Genomic DNA, 17,707 nt, shown 5'->3' with positions numbered 1-17,707 from the left:
GAGGACTTTGTTGCTTTCTTTGTTCTTGCCTCAGACCGCTAATCTCAGGGATGGTGAGTGAGCCATATGGGATTGGGTCCCTGCTGGGGATAGGGGGCAAGGGGATCATAAAATCATAGAATGGTTTGGGTTGGAAAGGACCTTAAAATCATCTAGTTCCAACCCACTGCCATGGGCAGGGACACCTCCCACTAGACTGGGTTGCTCCAAGCTGGCCTTGAACACTGCAGTAGACATCATCTAACTGACTGTAAGAAAACTCCCAGAGAATATGTCAGTTATTCTGCTAGTTTGGTTTCTTTCTGACTGGAAGATAAAGAATGTGGCACAATAGCAGATACATCATACAATTTGGATTAACAAGGCATTTGTGCTTAAGTCTTGACCTGTCTTTGTTTTCTTAGGGAAACAACAATGAACAAAAAATATAATTTTGAAGTGTATTAATAAGTTAATGACAAACTTACTTAACAATGATAGCTTTCAGAATGCCATTAGGGGGCATTTAAGCTAATACAGAGGTCTCAGTGTTTTTATTTCTGGTTTCTTGCACACCTGTTTTTACTCATCGAATTCTTGAGGTTTTCCTCACAATTGTTAAAAGGTAGAAACTTTACTCTTCAATAGCATGCATGCATGCATTGTATGACCAGGTTAAAGTCCATGGGGCTAAAAGAAACTTGGGTATCTCAGGTTTCCAGGTTTATATATAGATTTTTTCTGATGCAACAAAATGAAAAACAAACTCATAAAGCATGTGGACCCATCCCAAACTGCAGACGAACACACTTTAAACTCCAAGAGAGTGTAAACAAAAAAAGTGTTTGCTGTATTCAGGCTTCTGTCCTAGATCTATCCAGTGAGTTCCAAACTCTTTTTGGTTTTCCTGTCAAATTTCTGGATCTAATTAAATCCACCTGAGCCTCACTAACGTATTACCTGAGATAAGTGACATTAGAGAATCTCACAGGTATAAGACAAGGTGTAATTTAGATTGTCAGCTTAAAAAATAGCACTGTAGTGGTGACCCTAAATCTGTAACCCCTCCATTACTTCACTGCTTGCCAAGGAGACTTGCACTAAAGCTTGCTAAGCAGCTGTTGCTTTTCAACCCCGGAACTCATGCTGTCTGCCTGGGGCTCAAAGCTTGCAGTCCAGTGGTAGGTCTCCTTTATGACTTGTGGGAGTCCCACAAGTGGTATGCAATACATATGCCAGGACTTTGCCATTTACCCACCAAGTAATAGACTCATGATGCTGACTGGAGTGCTATATTCATATGTCAGATGTGTATGATCTGCTTTACCACTAGAGAAGTTTAGGGATAAAATAATACTGAAGAAGACAAGAATTTCAATAACAGAGAAAATGACAAAAAGATACAAGATGGGTTACTAAGATTATGTTTGGCAATAAAGCCCTTTCATAGCTGCTCCAGCATCTCATCCTGTAAGAGGCTGACAGACTTAGTTTCTGTTACCTATATCAGACTTGGTTCATCCAGCAAACTTTAAGGCTACATCTTTAATGTTCTAGGATAAAGAGGTTACTCAGTCTCCTGGAACTGCTGTTTCAGCCTAAAGTCTCTTGGAACCGTCTGTTTCAGCAGACTGTCTTGTCACCTTTCCCTTCCATATCTCTTATGGTAGGACACTCAGACTCATGTTAATGAAGGAGATCAGGTCATTTCTGTACACTCTGTACTCTCTTTAAAATGCCTAATTATGTTTTCTGTTGGATACTTAGAACACGTTCCTGGCTTCAATTTTGAATTGTTTTGTGGGTTTTTTTTTTCTTTTATAGGTCCCTTCAGACAGGGTGTTAAATTTAGCAAATCAGAACTTAGACATATATAACGTGCAATTCATCAATAGGAGATAAATATTATAATTCCATTTGAAAATGCAGCTTGAATTAGCTCATTTTTAGCAATCTAAATGCAATACTAGAACATAAACGAATGGCAAAGCTGGGAATTGGTGTTTCTAGAAAGACAGTTTCAGGAACTCTGAGTTACAAGGGCCTTTTTCCTCCTGAACCCCTCATACTTATACTTAGCAAAGAGATAGAGTTTAGCCATTAGGTGTATTGAACGTGCCATATAAGTATTCTTTGGGTTTGTGTGCAGGGTTGTGTATAGGAGTATACAGTCCTCATACCTTTACACTTCTGTGTAACCTTTTTCAGGTGTTCCTACCTCTGTAAGACTTTGAACTTGGTACAGAATAAACGAGGTCTCAGCACAGTATGACCTCTAATACAGTCCTCCTTGCGTTAAAACTGCCTGTGTTTGACACAACAGTACAAAGTCCAGGCAGTCTGTTGAAGGTGGAACTGGACTGTTCTGATACAATTTTCTTGTATCTTATCAAAATTGCTTCAGTGAGCCACGTGAGTCCAGACTACTTCTTGGTCTCTGGCTCCTTGGCTCAGTCTTTTTTCTTCAGGCTGCATGAGTCAATTTGCTATTGTCTGTCTACTGTTCTCTAATTTTCTGCTATTTTTTCTCTGGTCGGTTTTATCTGTGGCTATATGTTAGGAATATTTTGGTTTGCGATACTCTGATTTGCCTTAATCCATCTCAGAATAAAACCTTTCTCTCACACATTTTCCTAGTTCTGTCTCTGAATGTAGCCACAAAAATTTCGATTGCTGTGTGCACTTTGCCTGGCCATTTCGTGTTTCCTGCCACCTCATTTCCTATGCACAAAATCAGATTAAACTTGTTTGCTGTTTCCCCACTTCATTCCCATACAATGATGATTGTATATTAAATAGTAATCACATCTTCACAGGGATAGTCATCAATGTGGTAGGCACCAGTCACCTGAAAAAAGTGAGTTGTACATTTGACATTTATTGCATCTCTCTGATCTGAGAAATGTTGGAATCACAGTTTAAGAGCATTATGGACAGTTCACCCAGACTTAAGTGAGGCTGGGGCTGTATGTCTAATGCCAGCCTGGAACTTCTTTATATGTTTGGCTCCAGTTGTATTTCTCATGTGTGGCTCATTTGGCTGAAAGGCCTCTCTGGTCAACTTACTTTCCAGCTGACCTCATTAGATTAAAATATGCGTCTGAAAAATCAATTTAAAAAGAACTGAAATACACCTCTATTATATATTAACATGTGTCCTTGTAAAAAAGGGCTGTGATCTGGGTATGCAAAGGCTAATAATTGACCAGCTTGTCGTGCCATAATATTTGTTCTATTTATTTTCTTTGCAGAAAGCATGCAAACACTTCGGAGGGACACTAAAAAAAAAGTCTGCAGAATACTCATACCAAGTTTAAATAGGCACATTTTAAAATGTTCAGCAATGATTATCAATGTTTATCACCAAGGGCTACAAAACCTTTCTAACAAAAGAGAAATCTTAGATTTTATAGGTTAATGGTAATGCATGAAAAATAGGTTTACTTTGGCCCACTCTAAGACTACAAAAACCCCTGAAGATCTGAAGTGATAAAGGCAAATGAAAAGACTGGTTTGTGATTTTGTGTTATTCACAGGAGACAAGTTCAGTATTTGATTTCAGGAAGTTTCTGAGGGCTCCATGAGGTGCTCAGCATTTACACAACTGTGTCTGCAAACCACTACAAAACTGAAGCTTAATCATGACATTTGACTTGGGGAAGGAGGTGTTTTGAGATAACAAAGAGAACAATGCATTACTGTGTCAATACTATTAGCAGAAGGCACCTAGCCTGGGACTCTCATGTCCAGTGGCAGCTGAGAACTGATTTCGCCTCCATCCTTGTTTGCCTTCCTTAACTTGTGTGCTATTTTTTTTGTGTTATTCACTGATTGTGCTCCTTTTCCTCCAATTAGAATTGTCTTGTGCCCTGGAGGTATTTGACTCCACATGACTATTTTTTTCTCTTAAAGTACTCTGAGCTCTTACAAAAAGATTTACTTTCATTACAGAAATCTTTACCAGGCAAATTGGTATTTGGTTGAGATGCCATTTTGATTGCTGCACTTCTTTGGCTTCCAGGACCTCTGAAAGAGTCTCATGTATTCATCATTTCACAGTCTGTAGGACTATGGCAGAATGAGTCATTCTTCTCCTTTCCTAGTAAATTTTGGGAGAACTCACCTTCCTTTCTGGGCAAGCACATGTATTCTGTGAAAATGTTAGAGGGTTTGGAGCATTTGAATAGTTAATTTCTCTCCATGTTATTGTAAGAGAATAATGGTCTTTCACCCAAATGAGTATATTCTTTAATTTCAGTTTGTAACTCAAAATGAGCTTGATAGATGAGTTAATCAGTGGTGTTTTCAATTTCGTGTTTTTAGCTTGAGAGCATCAGGATTTTAGAGTTTTTTAGAGGTTTTTTCCCTCTGAATAAGATGTAAGCTGCAACATAATGGCAGGGCAGACTCGGTTGTCATATACAACTGTGAATCTGATGCTAATTTTTTGGTAGTCACAACTTGTTGGGCCTAATTCTGAGAATACATTCTGTGTGGGAACATATTCCAGTGGCCTGTTATTACCCATATCATATTGTATATAATCCCTGTCATGAATATATTGCTGCAATTTTATTATTTGCCCCTGTTTCTTATTGAAAATCCATTCCAGAACTTGCTTTCTCTTATATATAAGAAACTCCCTTTAATTCCTCGACTTAAATGTATACATGCCAGGTTTTTTTTCCATTTGTTCTTGTATCAACTTCAGATTTCATCTTACTTAATTTGAGCTGGAACTGAGATCACTCTCAGAGCTTATAAAGCTGTAATTCCAGTGCTCTCCAGTTTTCTTCAAGGAGAAAGTACATGTTTCCTCCTGCCCAGTAATGCTTTGATACGTAGAGCTTTTTTTTTTTGCTTCAAGCGGTTCCTCAGTTTGGGGGGTTTGTTTTAGTTTGGCTTTCACAACTTGGAGTATCTGGTCTGTCATAGCAGATATTAAAGAGAAAATCAGAATATACTACCTGGACCATCTGGATCAACTTTATAATTGTCCACCCAGAGAATAAATAATGAAGCAGCTTCACTGTGCAAAGAATTAATGAGAGGTACAAATTTTACAGATAAAAAATTATATCCTTCACTCAGCAGTACCACTGAAGTTGTAATTTTTTTTTTGTGTGTGAAAAATTGTATTCACACAGATGTGTGAAAAATTGTATTCACACAGATGTGAATATTTGTGTGACATTCGACACATACTTGTTTGGGTATTGGGATTTCCTAAGTTTCTCTTCTAGTGCTAAAAAAAACAGAATACTTTTCATGAGGTTGCCCTTATTCTGTGGAACATCTGTATTCTTGTTGCCTTTTGCTAAGGGGTTACTGTCAGATTCTGAAGAGATGAATGGGAAGAGTTATCCCTTCATATCTATACAGCTTCAAATGAAATGTTTGAGTTTCCACTCTCCCAAGTCAAGTCTTACTGCTGAGTTGAATGATAGCAAACTTTAGGCATTTGAAGAATAGTGTAATTGTTAGTTTGAACACCAAAAAGTACATTCTGAGTATCAAATGTCTAAGAGTTGCATCTGAATAACAGATCTGAATATTCCATTAAATCAAGCACATTGTACCCAATACTTCGCATTTTATTTTGGCAGTGAGAAAATATTTTTTTAATGTGGATCCTGAAGTCCTGATAAAACCAAAACTTTTGTTATGATAAGATTGCAGGATTAGCCCCAACTTTAGTAACTAATGGCCTGCTTCCAGCAAAAACTATCAACACTTCTTCCTTCCTAGAAAATATGGTTACCTTGGGGCCAATTTTGTATGGAATGCTTAAGACTGGTTTGAGGTATTTATGCCACATATGCACATACGTTCATGTCTGCATATTAGCAATTCTGTGTGTCTACTTTGGCATTGCCTTTACTATAAAATTAGACCTGTTTATGGTGATTTTTACATTATGGAGGGTTCTTCTATATTCTTAACTAGTTAGATGCTATTTGATTACTCTAGTAGAATATGCTAGTCAAAATACAGATATGTTACCGTTCCAATTTGGAGTTCCCAGGCACAAAATGCTTGTCATTTTTATCTTCTAGATACTAAACACCTGTTCAGATATTCATAAGCCTGATAATTCTGAATAACTGATAATTCTCCTGTCAGTTCAGATGATAGAATAACGTTCAGTAAAGTTTACTGCTGTGCAATAACAAAATCTTCCACATGAAAAGGCCTTGAACACTTTCAGGGATGGGGCAGCCACAACTTCTCTGGGCAACCTGTGCCAGTGCCTCACCATCCCCACAGGGAAGATTTTCTTCCTAATATCTAATCCAAATGTACTCCCTTGCAGTTTAAAGCCATTCCCCTTTGTCCTATCACTACATGCCCTTGTAAGGAATCCTTCTCCAGCTTTCTTGTTGGACCCTTTAGACACTGGAAGCTGCTCTAAGGCCTCCCTGGAACCTTCTCTTCTCCAGGCTGAACAAGCCAAACTCTCTCAGTTTTTTTTTGTAGGAGAAGTGCTCCAGCTCCCAGAGGAGGCCTCATCTTCATGGCCTCCTCTGGACTCACTCCAACAGGTCCATGTGTTTCTGATTTTGGGGGCCCCAAAGCTGAATGCAGTACTACAGGTGGAGTTAAATGAGAGTGGAGTAGAGAGGCAGAATCACCTCCCTCAGCCTGCTGATTATACTTCTTCTGATGCAGCCCAGGATACAGCTGGCTCTCTGGGCTGCAGGCACCCATTGCCAGGTCATGTTGAGCTTCTCATTGACCAACAGCCCCAAGTCCTTCTCCTCAGGGCTGCTCTTACTCCATTCTCCACCCAGCCTGTATTTGTGCTTAGGATTTACCCTGACCCACATGCACTTGGCCTTGTTGAACTTCATAAGGTTGGCACTGGCCCACCTTTCAAGCGTGTCAAGGTCCCTCTGGATCTCATCCCTTCCCTCCAGCGTATCAACAGATCCACACAGTTTGGTGTCATTGACAAACTTACTGAGGGTGCACTCGATCCCACTGTCTGCCATATCACCAACAAAGATGTTAAACAGAGCCAGTTCCAATATTGACCCGTGCAGAACACCACTCATCACTGGATTGCTGAATAAGGAGTAAACAGCACAAAAGTCAATCTGACAAAATCTAAGACTTCTGTTCTCTGTGCTCTTCCCACAGCGCTGAATACCAGGAGAAATGGGAAGACTGACTGCTCTCTGTTTTAAGCAATAAAGTTGGCCCAAAATAGGAACCTATCAGATACCAGTTATGAAGGTAAGAACTATTTTTTTGATATTGGTTTTCATTTTATGGGGAACATTCAGTGGGAAAGAGTCTGATTGCAAACTCTGGGTTCATGTTAACTGTACCTTGCGCATGTCATACGTTACTTCATGCTCTGCCTAGGAACATTACAACTATAACCTCTTCATCAATGACAACACAATCAATTAATGATTTTTTTTTGCCTATGTCTTCTATCTTCCAAGACCTAGAATTTCTCCTTGAGCCATTCCTTTAATTTAATTTTATTTACTTTTAATCTTGCATACATCTACTGAGTTTATATGCATCTGTAGTGTAAAGTTTTAATTTTTCATTGAAGACTTAGAAGTTCAGGTACTTTGCATAATAATACATCATCAAAATTTTAATGGAGAAAAAATTAATAATCTCAATAAAGCTACACTAAATCACACTAACTACCATCTGCTGAGAACTCTTTGGATTCAGTGTGGGGTCATCTCTAAGATATTCCTTTCTTCTAAAATTCTTCTGGTAATATTTTAGACCATCATCCTAAGAAAAATGGTACAGTTATTTGAGATATTTCAAAACAAATGTTCTTCCTGACATTAGATTACTGTAAATCATCCTTTACAATCATTTTTACAATTTTCTAAGACTATTGGAGAGATTTAAAGCTGTGCATCTGGCTTTGAATCTCAGACTGAGTTGAAAAATCATGTGTTAAATCTGCACTTACTACTTTACAAATACATGCATATTTGGGAATTCCATCGTTGCTATGGTAATGCACAATCTGCAGTCTTTTAACTGGATATATCAATCCCCATTCATGTGTCAGAATAATTTCTAGTAATTATGACCCTTGGTACCTTCATCATTATACACCTCAGTGCAGTGTCAAGAGCATTCCTCCTTGTATCACTCATTTTCTGCTGAAAACAGTAGTAGTATGGTAGGACATTGTGTTTGTCTCTTCCTGTGGAAGTGGTCTGCTGACAGGCCTTGAAAAGACTGAGGAGCAATTTTGAGTTTGTTTTCAGAGAGCCTGGGCATTCAGGAAAGTCAGGATCTAACATCTTGCCACCAACAATTTGCAGCATAATAAAAAATTTGAAGCTAAACATGCAAAAATTATTTCCTTTGAGATCTTACATTCCTATCCTGGAATTCACTGCTTTTGGAAACCTCACCTCTTTTCATATCTGAACCAGCGAGCAGTGACAAGCTGATGTTTTGGGGCAGTCTCATCCCCTTTGCCCCAAGCATTGCTATGGCCTACTGTGCTGCCTGAGCCCCAAAACACTCTATGCCAAGGGATAAATTCTGAGATTATCACCCAGTTAGAAGGCTCACAGGAAGTGCATTTGTAATTCTCCAGCTCTCTGAATTCTTCCCAGTTCACTAGGAAGAACATGGAAATGTTTTCAGATTTTTACTGCTGAAAACACTTTGTTCCTGTGCCCACACAATCTGGTAGAACTGTGCCTCTGCCTCCTTTAAATGCTCTTTTAGCTAACGTGCTGCATTACATATACTGTTGGAAAAGAAAATGAAAAGCAGAGTCCTCTTGAAACCTATTTGTACTTTTCTGTGTTAATTGGCAGGACTGACAAAAATCATGCTATATGGGAAACGAGTATCTTTCCACTGCTTTTGCATATACTCTGCCACATTAAATTTTGCTTGAGGTTATCTGTCTAACTTGCAATCCTGTATATGCAAATCGAAAGCACTAAGTATTGTGTGTGTCTAACAGCCAGAAAGTCTGAATCACAATCAGTAGAAAATACAAAAGATTTTTTTTCTGTATCACTAAGGAGGAAATTAGATACTCTGTAGGACTTTGTCCATTTCTTCTCTGATTCTTCAGTACTAAGAAAACTTGAGGCTGAACAGCTCATCATTCCAGTTAATGGAATTTTTTTGTACAAAGATCAACATTACAAAAATTGTTTAGCTCAGAAGGTACTTTGGTCATTGGAAGGCTCTCCTTGCTCTCAGAACCAGCCAACATTGTGTGAACCTTGAAAAATCAGCTTCAAGGTCTTTTATCAAGCTGTCATGGTTCAAAAAAGAAAATGTGTTTTTCATGTTTGTACCTAATCAGGTCTCCCAAACACTTACTTTCTATGTAAAGATGACACTGAGAGTATTATTCTTATTTTACTCTTACACTATAGTGATATAGATGGGAACCTGAATTTACCTATCAGCACAGTCTACAGTACAGTGCTGGCACTAATGTGAACCACACAACAGGGTTCAGGTCACATCATAGAATCATAGAATGATTAGAGGTTGGAAAAGACCTTATGATCATTTAGTTCCAACACCCCTGTCATGGGCAGGGACACCTCATCGTAGACCATGTCGCACAAGGCTCTGTCCAGCCTGGCCATGAGCACTGCCAGGGGTGGAACATTCACCACTTCCTTGAGCAACCCATTCCAGTGCCTCACTGTCATGTACCTCTCATCATGTACCTGTTTGGTTTACTGTACATCTGTTCTTGTGGTATTGGTACTACGGAGTGTTGGGTCAACTATGGAGTACGTGGGAGCACCATGGCTGTGGGGCAGTGAAGATGGGAGATAGTAAGGCAACCACTGCAGCTGACAAAAAGGGCAATACTTGCACCAGTGCTCATGCCAACCATGCTATGGCACTCTATATACAAAATTAATCCATTGCATGGGTCTATTTATTTCAAATAAAGAATTGTGAAACCTTTTGATACCCATGATCAATTGTGAAGCTGCACAAGAGCTGCAACTGAAACACTTTTAGCAAAGAAACAAAACCTGCCCTGCCTTTGGTCATTTGGAGAGAAATTAGTAGTTAGATTAAATAAGAGAAACAGCCTAGAAAGTTCTCTTTCACTTCCCACTCTGCACTAAGGTCTCTGGATGACAGGACAACTTGCTGTTTCAGTGGATGAAGCAGTGCAGCAGCTCTGGAGTGAGCAGCACACAAGCAGAAATGATGTGAGCAAGAGGAAGACAACTGTAGGACAGAATGGCTCAACCGAAGCAGTCAGCCTTAGAACAGCACCAAGTGCTGCTAGGTTTCAGGTGATGAGATAGAATTTATTTCCGTGACCACTTGTGTATTAGAAGGCACCTGACAGCCTGGAGAGGAAGAGCAGCCACTTGACAACACAACCTATCTCCATCAACATAAATGTTTGCCAGTCTTTTCTGCTGTTACATTCCTGCAGACCTTCTGGGAAGCAGCAATTCCTCCCTTATTAGCCTCAATATCTCACCTTATTTCAGCCACTGGCAGGCCTGCAATTTCCCCTGCAAATTTCCCAATGGAAGACAATTTAGCCATCTATAGATATTTCCTCATGTTCACTATAAGACTTGAGAACTGCTCCCTGCACTGTGCTGAGTGTCAGCATTTATCAGGCAATAGTGTGAGTGTGGGCAGGCAGATGCAGGGGTGCGTGTCCTTGTCGTGGTTTAAAACCAAATCCGCACAGTTCGCTCACTCACTCCCCCCCTTGCTCCCCCAACTACCAGAGAGTTAGGAAGGAGAATCCAAAGAATGTAGCCCCCACGGATTGAGATAAGCACAGTTTAATAGCTAAGGTATAACATAAATCACTCCTGCTACTACTACTACAAATAATAATGATAAAGCCAATAACAAGAGAATACAACACCTCACCAGCCACCGACCCATAACTCACTCCACCCTGCCCGACTGAGCACCGAGCCAATCACCGACCAATACCTCCTCCATCCCCCCCAGAGCTCCAGCCCTTCTGGGTCTCTCCCGGTCACATCCTGGGTATGATGTGCTATGGTATGGAATACCTCTTTGGCTAGACTGGGTCAGGTGTCCTGTCTCTCCTTCCTCCCGGCCTGCCCTCCTCCCTGGCAGAGCATGAGCTTAGAAAAGGCCTTGGACAAACCAAACACCTGAGCAGTAACTCAAAACATACTTGCTGTCAGCAATCGTTCTCAGCCCAAAAGTCAAAACACAGCACTGCACCAGCTACCAAGAAGGAGAAAAATGACTGCTACTGCTCAAACCAGGACAGTCCTCTCTGGCCTTTATAGAAAGGACTGTGCATTGACTACTGCACCCTGATGCTGCATCATGTTACTTACATTGGGCTGCTGATTAAGTTAAGCATCCCTATGAAGCAAGGTTGAATTCAATGTAATAAATGTGTTGAAGAGGAACTGAACAACTGACTTCATGCATGCTCAAGAAAATGAGCAGCAAAGTGGAAAGCAGAGAAAAATGGAGAACAAAAACAGAAAAATGAGAATAAGTGGTGGAATTTGAAGCAAAGCAGGAAGGGATAGGCAGAAGAGGAACTACGGAGACCAACATGGACAAAGGGTAGCCTAACAAGAAAATGGAGAGAAAACCAGCTGCGATGGGTGCTGGGCTACCAGTAAGAGCCAGACAAGTTCTTCAGCATCCAGATCTCAAGGCATATTGATTTTCAAGGATGCATCTTTAAATCCTGAAAACACTTTTTAAATGTTTGAGTCACAAGTGAGAATATATGTATACACATACATAAGACGTAAGATGGTTGATCTGAGAAGTTACAATATTTATCCTGGTATAATAAGATGGTTGATCTGAGAAGTTACAATATTTATCCTGGTATAATACAGGCATTATTTGTAGTGGGAAATTTAGTGCCCAAGAATGAGACTTCTGCAGGTTTTTGTGGCTGCAAAATACTTATAAATTGCATATGTGAAATATCTACATTAAATGCTCACAGTAACATTAATATGTCATATGAAGAGAAAGAATAATGGTTATTTTCACAGATAGTTTTTCTGTAATACAATACATGAGTGCTTGGCAATATTACTAACAACATACTTTAAAGCATTAGCAAAAAATGCTGGTTTCGATAAAGGTTTAAAGCCGCCAGCAACTCTCATTCTCCTCATGCACCACTTCTTTTAGGCACACTTTTTTCACTTTCAGTCTTTAAAAAAAATCTCTCTCTATTGCATGTGAAGTTTTATCACTAAAGGTAGCTGGTGACATTTTACTTACAGCAACTGCAGTTGATGCAATCAAGGTTGAAAGCAAAGTTTATGGCTATTTTATAAACTTAGGAATGTATGCTGGGAATTTATCATGGAAAAATTGACTCAAACTGTTTTTAAGGAATAACTAAGGCAAGTCCTGTGATGTGGAGTTGTCCAAAATGCACATGCTTCTTCTGCTGGATTACAGGTATGGCTTGGAAATATGGGTGCTATTAGAGAGCAGAAAAATGTGGCTGGTGTATTTGAGATGTTCTTCCAGTTACCCCTGAGAGGGCATGAAACCTCTAAGTACTTATGGTGATATTCTCAAAGTATTTTGGTACCCGTTTGTCTGTGAAATTAGTAATTTAGATGTTACATGCCTCTGAAAACACAGTTGATAAGAGTCAAACTGCCAGGATTCCATGTGGGAAAATTAATTTTAACTCTCATTGAAAGCATTCATGGTGTTGCTTTTTCATATGCTGGCTGCATTTGTCCCTGAAAGATAATAGAAGGATAAAATCATGATGTCTTACTGTCAGAAATATTGGTGAATCCTTTATTTTATAGCAGGGCCTTATTAACACTTCATTTTGTGGGGAGTCAAGGCCCTGAAGTCCAGCAGCTGTAGGAGGATTTGGGCTTTGGTGGGTCTTTTTGATTTGATTTGGTTTTGATGCATCTCTAATCCTCAGAGCTGCAATGAAAAGTTTAAAAATACAACTGGAGGATCAAAAGTCGGCTTTGGGATCTTAGAGGATCAAAGGAGAAAAATAAGAATAACTCCATCTTGTGGTATTATTACAGTTATAAACATGCTTGAGGCAATATGGGGGTTGGGGGGCTGATTCATTATTTAGGGTTGGGAGTTTGGTCATACAGCGTTTATGTTACTCCTTGACACTTACTTTACATTGTCCACCATAAATTCTATAAATAATCTACAAGAAGAAACGGAATAATTGCAGATCTAAAATACTGAATATGGAAAATATAATTATGTATTAATATAATAATAGGAAACAATTCTGCATAAATAAGGGAAGGATTATATAAATATGGCAGATTTAATTCCACCTCAAATGTTCGTTGATTTAATAAATAACAGCCAGGAGATTTGCTTACTTAGGATACCTAGTGCTAAAATCCTCTTAAAGAAACTACCCTTTTTTCTCCTTATTTTTTAACTTTCAAGAGCATACTAGCAATGAAAAATATCGTGACATTTTTTGATAGACATCCTTACCAATAATTTTCTCACTCCTTTTTTCCAGGGGTCAGTTGTACCCATATCCCTTGGCAGCAGCACTGTGTTGGCAGAAGCGTTTATATCAATGTTGAAGGAAAGCAGGTGTTACAGACTAGCTCTTCTTTTTATCCCTTTCAGATCCATTGGCAACGGTGCTAACCGCTGTGGTCTCATTTCTGGGTCTGTTTCCTTTCATGACATACTGTAGGAACCTGTAGGAGAGTTATGTATAACATTAAAGAAGAAGGTTCGTATTTTTATTTGATTCTGTATGGTTTTAGAGCAGTTGCTACAGACTTTATACCTGACTTACCTTTGCATCTGATAAATCCTGAGACTTCCACAAGGAGGGGAATGAATCTGAATTGATACCTTTCTTGAAGAAACCCACCACTGTCCTATTTTGTCAGAAGATAAGAAGATGTCAGTGGAAACACTTCCCCTTCTTCCCTCAAGGTTTATAAATAATTGGTTTATAGAGTCCCATAAGACTTGTTAGAGGCAATTCTGGTGTAGAGGCTGTGAACACATATGTGCACAGCTTTGAACCCAGGGAAAACTGGTGTTCAAATAGTGTGATGAAGGTCAATGACTGCAATGGGCTTGGTCTAATTGTAAAATTCAGGCAGTGCAAAATGGTACAGAGGTTGTCAAGGAAAGAGGAGTCACTTTTAACCCCCAAACTCGTATTTTGCTACAGAATGTATGTTTCTGTGTGTGTGAAACCACTTGCTGTTTTAAAGCAAAGCAATCTCTCTTTCTTAGCTGTCCAGAATCTCAGCCCTGAAAGACTGCTGGGCAGCGGGGTGGCATTGGCATAGGTGTGCTCTTGTAGCTGCAACGGGTGCAGCCACATGTGAAGTGCATTTTGAAAGCTTTTCATTTTCTGATACTCTGGAACGCCAAATTCGTTTGCCTGCGGGGTGTGATCTGCCTCTTTGGCTCGGCTGATTTGCATTCGCGTTTTGGAGGCTTTTTGGAGGGAGGGAGCGGAAAAATCTATGCTCGAGAGTAGTCTGGGGCCCTCCTGGGCTCGGCACAAGTTCCCGGCAGCGCGGGGAGGCAGCGCTGTGGCTTTGCCCCGCGGGAGCGAGCCCGGCAGGGCCGGATCCGGGTCCCGGCGCTATCCCTGTCACCTCGGGGCCGCTGCAGCTGCCGGGCGTGCTCCGCAGAGCAGCTTGCGCAGGGTGCTGCGGCCCGGGAGCGCTGCGGCCCGAAGGAATGACCCTCCTTCGGGGCATGGCCAGAGGGAAGCGAGGATCCGGCCCGTGAGGTGGGGAGGGAAGGCCAGGCACCGCGCCGCCTTTGGGAGCTGCTGGCAAGGTGAAACCCAGCCTTTCGCCCACCCCATGCTGCGGCTGCCCGCGGGATGCGGCACAGCCTCAGTGCCCCCGGCTCCGCAGGGCGGCCCGGGGTGAGAGGGAGCCGGCGCAGGCGGCCGGGCTGCGGTGCGTCCTGCACATGCGGAGGGCCAGGGGGGAACCGCGCTGTGCTCAGTTTGCTCTTCCTGGCAGCGCCCGGGCACTCCACCTCCTCGCCGGCCTCTCCTGGAGGCATCCGCGCTCCCTCCGCTGCCCGGCCCCCCGCCGCTGCCGGACTGCCGGGAGCCTCCCCAGCGCCTTCCCCTTTTGGGTTTATGTGGCGTTTGGGTGTTTTGGAGTTGTTCTTTTTTTCGCTCTTTCGGGGAGAGCGCGGCCGGGCTGGGCGAGGGGAAGGAAACTTTCTTCCCCCCCCACCTCCCCAGGATGCTCCGGATATTTTTGAAAGGGCGGAAGAGTGAGAAAGAGCTGCGTTTGTAAGGGCATCTCATGCTCTTGAGAAGGTCCCCCTGACACCTCACTGCTGGGATTAAAGACCGGAGCTGGAGAAACTCCTCCCCTTCCCTCTGCTTCTCCCATCCTCCCCCCTCCTGCTGTCTCCCTCCTTTTCCCTCCCCCCTTCCCCCCCCCCCTCCAATTTCCTAAGGCCATTAAAAAAAGAAAGGATTAAAAAAAAGGAAAATTAAAAAAAAAAAAAGAAAATAAGAAGCCTGGAGTAACAGTAACTGCCGCCGGTGGGACGGTGGGGAGAGGTGGAAGAGGAGCCTCCCTCTCCAGATCCATCGCCCAGCACCACGCCGGGGTGAAGGGATGGGAAGCACTGCCATGGACAAGAAGAAAGATGCCTCCAGCAGCAGCAGCAGCAGCAGGAAAAGCTCCAGCCAGAAGAAACTCATGTTGCGAGTGCACATCCCCGTAAGTGCCTCCTTACTCTTACTCCCCTTCGGCAGCTGGCGTGCCTTGGGCGCTGGGGCATGTTTTTCTCTGACATGTAGCGCGGAAAAAGGCAGGGAGAGGTGCCTCCTCCTCTGAGGTCTGAAGTCTGGGGGATTCTGGGCTGGGCGGTGTCGCCCCAGCAACAGGCAAGTCCTCCACATCTGGGGCGGGTTGGAGCACGGGGGGCTCCCCTGGTCTCTGCCCCACGCTCAGTGCTGGCAGTTCGGAGTGCAGTGGCCGTGACACACGGAGGAGTGCGAGTAACTCCGGCTGCAGCACTATTCCGCTGCCCTGGGCTGGGGTTTGGTTCCGTACGTCTCATCCAGGTCACACGCAGACTTGCAATCCGGTTTAGCAAACCGTCTGTTAGCCCCCAAATGCTGGTCTCAATATCCCCTGGTTTGACTCCGGGAACTGTCCGTGCCTGGTAGCTGAATCACTGTTGAATCTGACTCGTCCTTCTCCCAAAACTAATCCACATCTGAATTTCCCAGGGTTGAGGAACCCGGAATTCTCTCGGATTCGGACGCTAGCAGTCTGTTTACTGATGAAAGAACAGGGACAATTGTATTGCCACATTGGAGCGGAGTAGTGAGCCGTGCAGTCTGTTCAGGGACTGGTTTGTTTTGTGTCTTTCACGCTAGGAAGACACATGCAAAAAACTATAGTATATAGATATATAATAACCTCAGAGCAAAAGTTACTCTCCATTCCCAGTGAGCACGAAAAAGCTGGCTGGCTGTATCTTCAGCACTTACATGCCTTTCAAAACTTTGAGTATTGTTTTTCTTTACTATTAGGACATTCTTGTTATCTATATAACTATTTAGTGTTTTATTCTCAGTCCTGGTGTGCAATTGGTTTCAGTGCTTCAGGCAAGAAATGGCAGAGTCCCTGTATCTTTTTCTATGCCATCTGTTTGTCTGTTTGTTTGTTTGATTTGGGGGGTGGAGGGGTGGGTTCAATCTCATGATATAAAAGTGGGAAACAGTCCTACATGTGTCTCTGCCAGGCCACCAGGGAGGAAAAAGATATTTCTGGTTCTCAGTTTTTCCTTTGTTTTAGGGAAGAATAAAAACTCAAAGCAAATTTATTAGGTGTCTTGAGTGTGTGGAATAAAATGGAGGAGAAATACGTGGCTCTTTTGCAGATTTCATCTGTCCCTGGAGAGGAATAGAAGCCCAGGACCCTAAGCCAAACTTCTGGAGCTCTGAGAGTGCATTCAGTCCTAGGGGAGAAGGGTCTGTTTCTGCTAACATGGAGTTGTCTGTGCACTTGTGGCTGGAGTTTTTAGGCAATAACCTTTCTGTGTTACCAGTAGTACTTTACAACAGGAATGTAAAATACTAAGAAAATAAAATGTGCCTCATCAAAGCACCACTCATGCTGTGCACTTTATTCCTTTCTGCCCTGCCTGCTGTGTTGTCTCTGCCATCTCTTTCTCTGCCCTCTCACTCTGCCCCAGCTGAGTCTAGCCAGGAGCTTTTGTGCAGTTTGATCTCCACCTCTGCTCCACAAAGCTGCTTTTTCTGCCTGCTGAAGAGCCTTAGGTAGTTTGGGAGATACTGTGGTTGCTGCAGGATTTTACAGGATCCGTCTGGGGCTTTTCAAATACCTTCTAACCACCAAATAACTGACCACACCAGTACCTACAGCAATTTTCCCCATTTTACAGTTGTGAAGCTAAGGTGGAAAATGTGCCTAAGTAGCTTGTTTGCATTTAAGCATTCCTGGCAGAGGAAGGCTATAGCATTTTTCTAATTACCTCCTTAAGCCTGTAGACAGAATTTCTTCATGACCATTGCTTTAGTTCTGCCTTGGACGTAACATCATTAATAGTGGGCCATAATTTTTCACCTTCGTTAATCTCTTGGTTTCTTTGCTATGCAGTTTGTCACCTGGGTAGTGGTAGTTATTCAGATGCAAGCCTGCAAATGCCTGATGTTGCACTGAAGTCAACATGAGTTTTATTATTCACCCAGTTGGAAGCCATTCAA

The 17,707-nt window shown here is 42.0% G+C and overlaps 1 protein-coding gene across 3 annotated transcripts in view; it reads left to right on the top strand.

Moving 5' to 3' along the window:
* Window positions 1–15,492: 15,492 nt before the first annotated feature.
* The window catches only part of PRKAG2 (protein kinase AMP-activated non-catalytic subunit gamma 2), a 216,614-nt gene continuing 214,399 nt past the window's right edge, over window positions 15,493–17,707 (top strand). For 2 of the 3 annotated variants that reach the window (XM_034064345.1, XM_034064320.1), the window contains exon 1: window positions 15,493–15,689. In XM_034064345.1, the coding sequence (XP_033920236.1) occupies window positions 15,585–15,689 (105 nt within the window). In that variant the 5' untranslated portion in view covers window positions 15,493–15,584. The remainder of the gene's footprint in view (window positions 15,690–17,707) is intronic. The other variant, XM_034064383.1, reaches the window with a different exon arrangement.

Source organism: Melopsittacus undulatus, chromosome 1, assembly GCF_012275295.1.
Source record: "Melopsittacus undulatus isolate bMelUnd1 chromosome 1, bMelUnd1.mat.Z, whole genome shotgun sequence".
In the NCBI taxonomy this organism is placed as follows: Eukaryota; Metazoa; Chordata; class Aves; order Psittaciformes; family Psittaculidae; genus Melopsittacus; species Melopsittacus undulatus.
The sequence above is the reverse complement of the archived record's forward strand: the minus strand, read 5'-3'. Positions and strand labels throughout refer to the sequence as shown.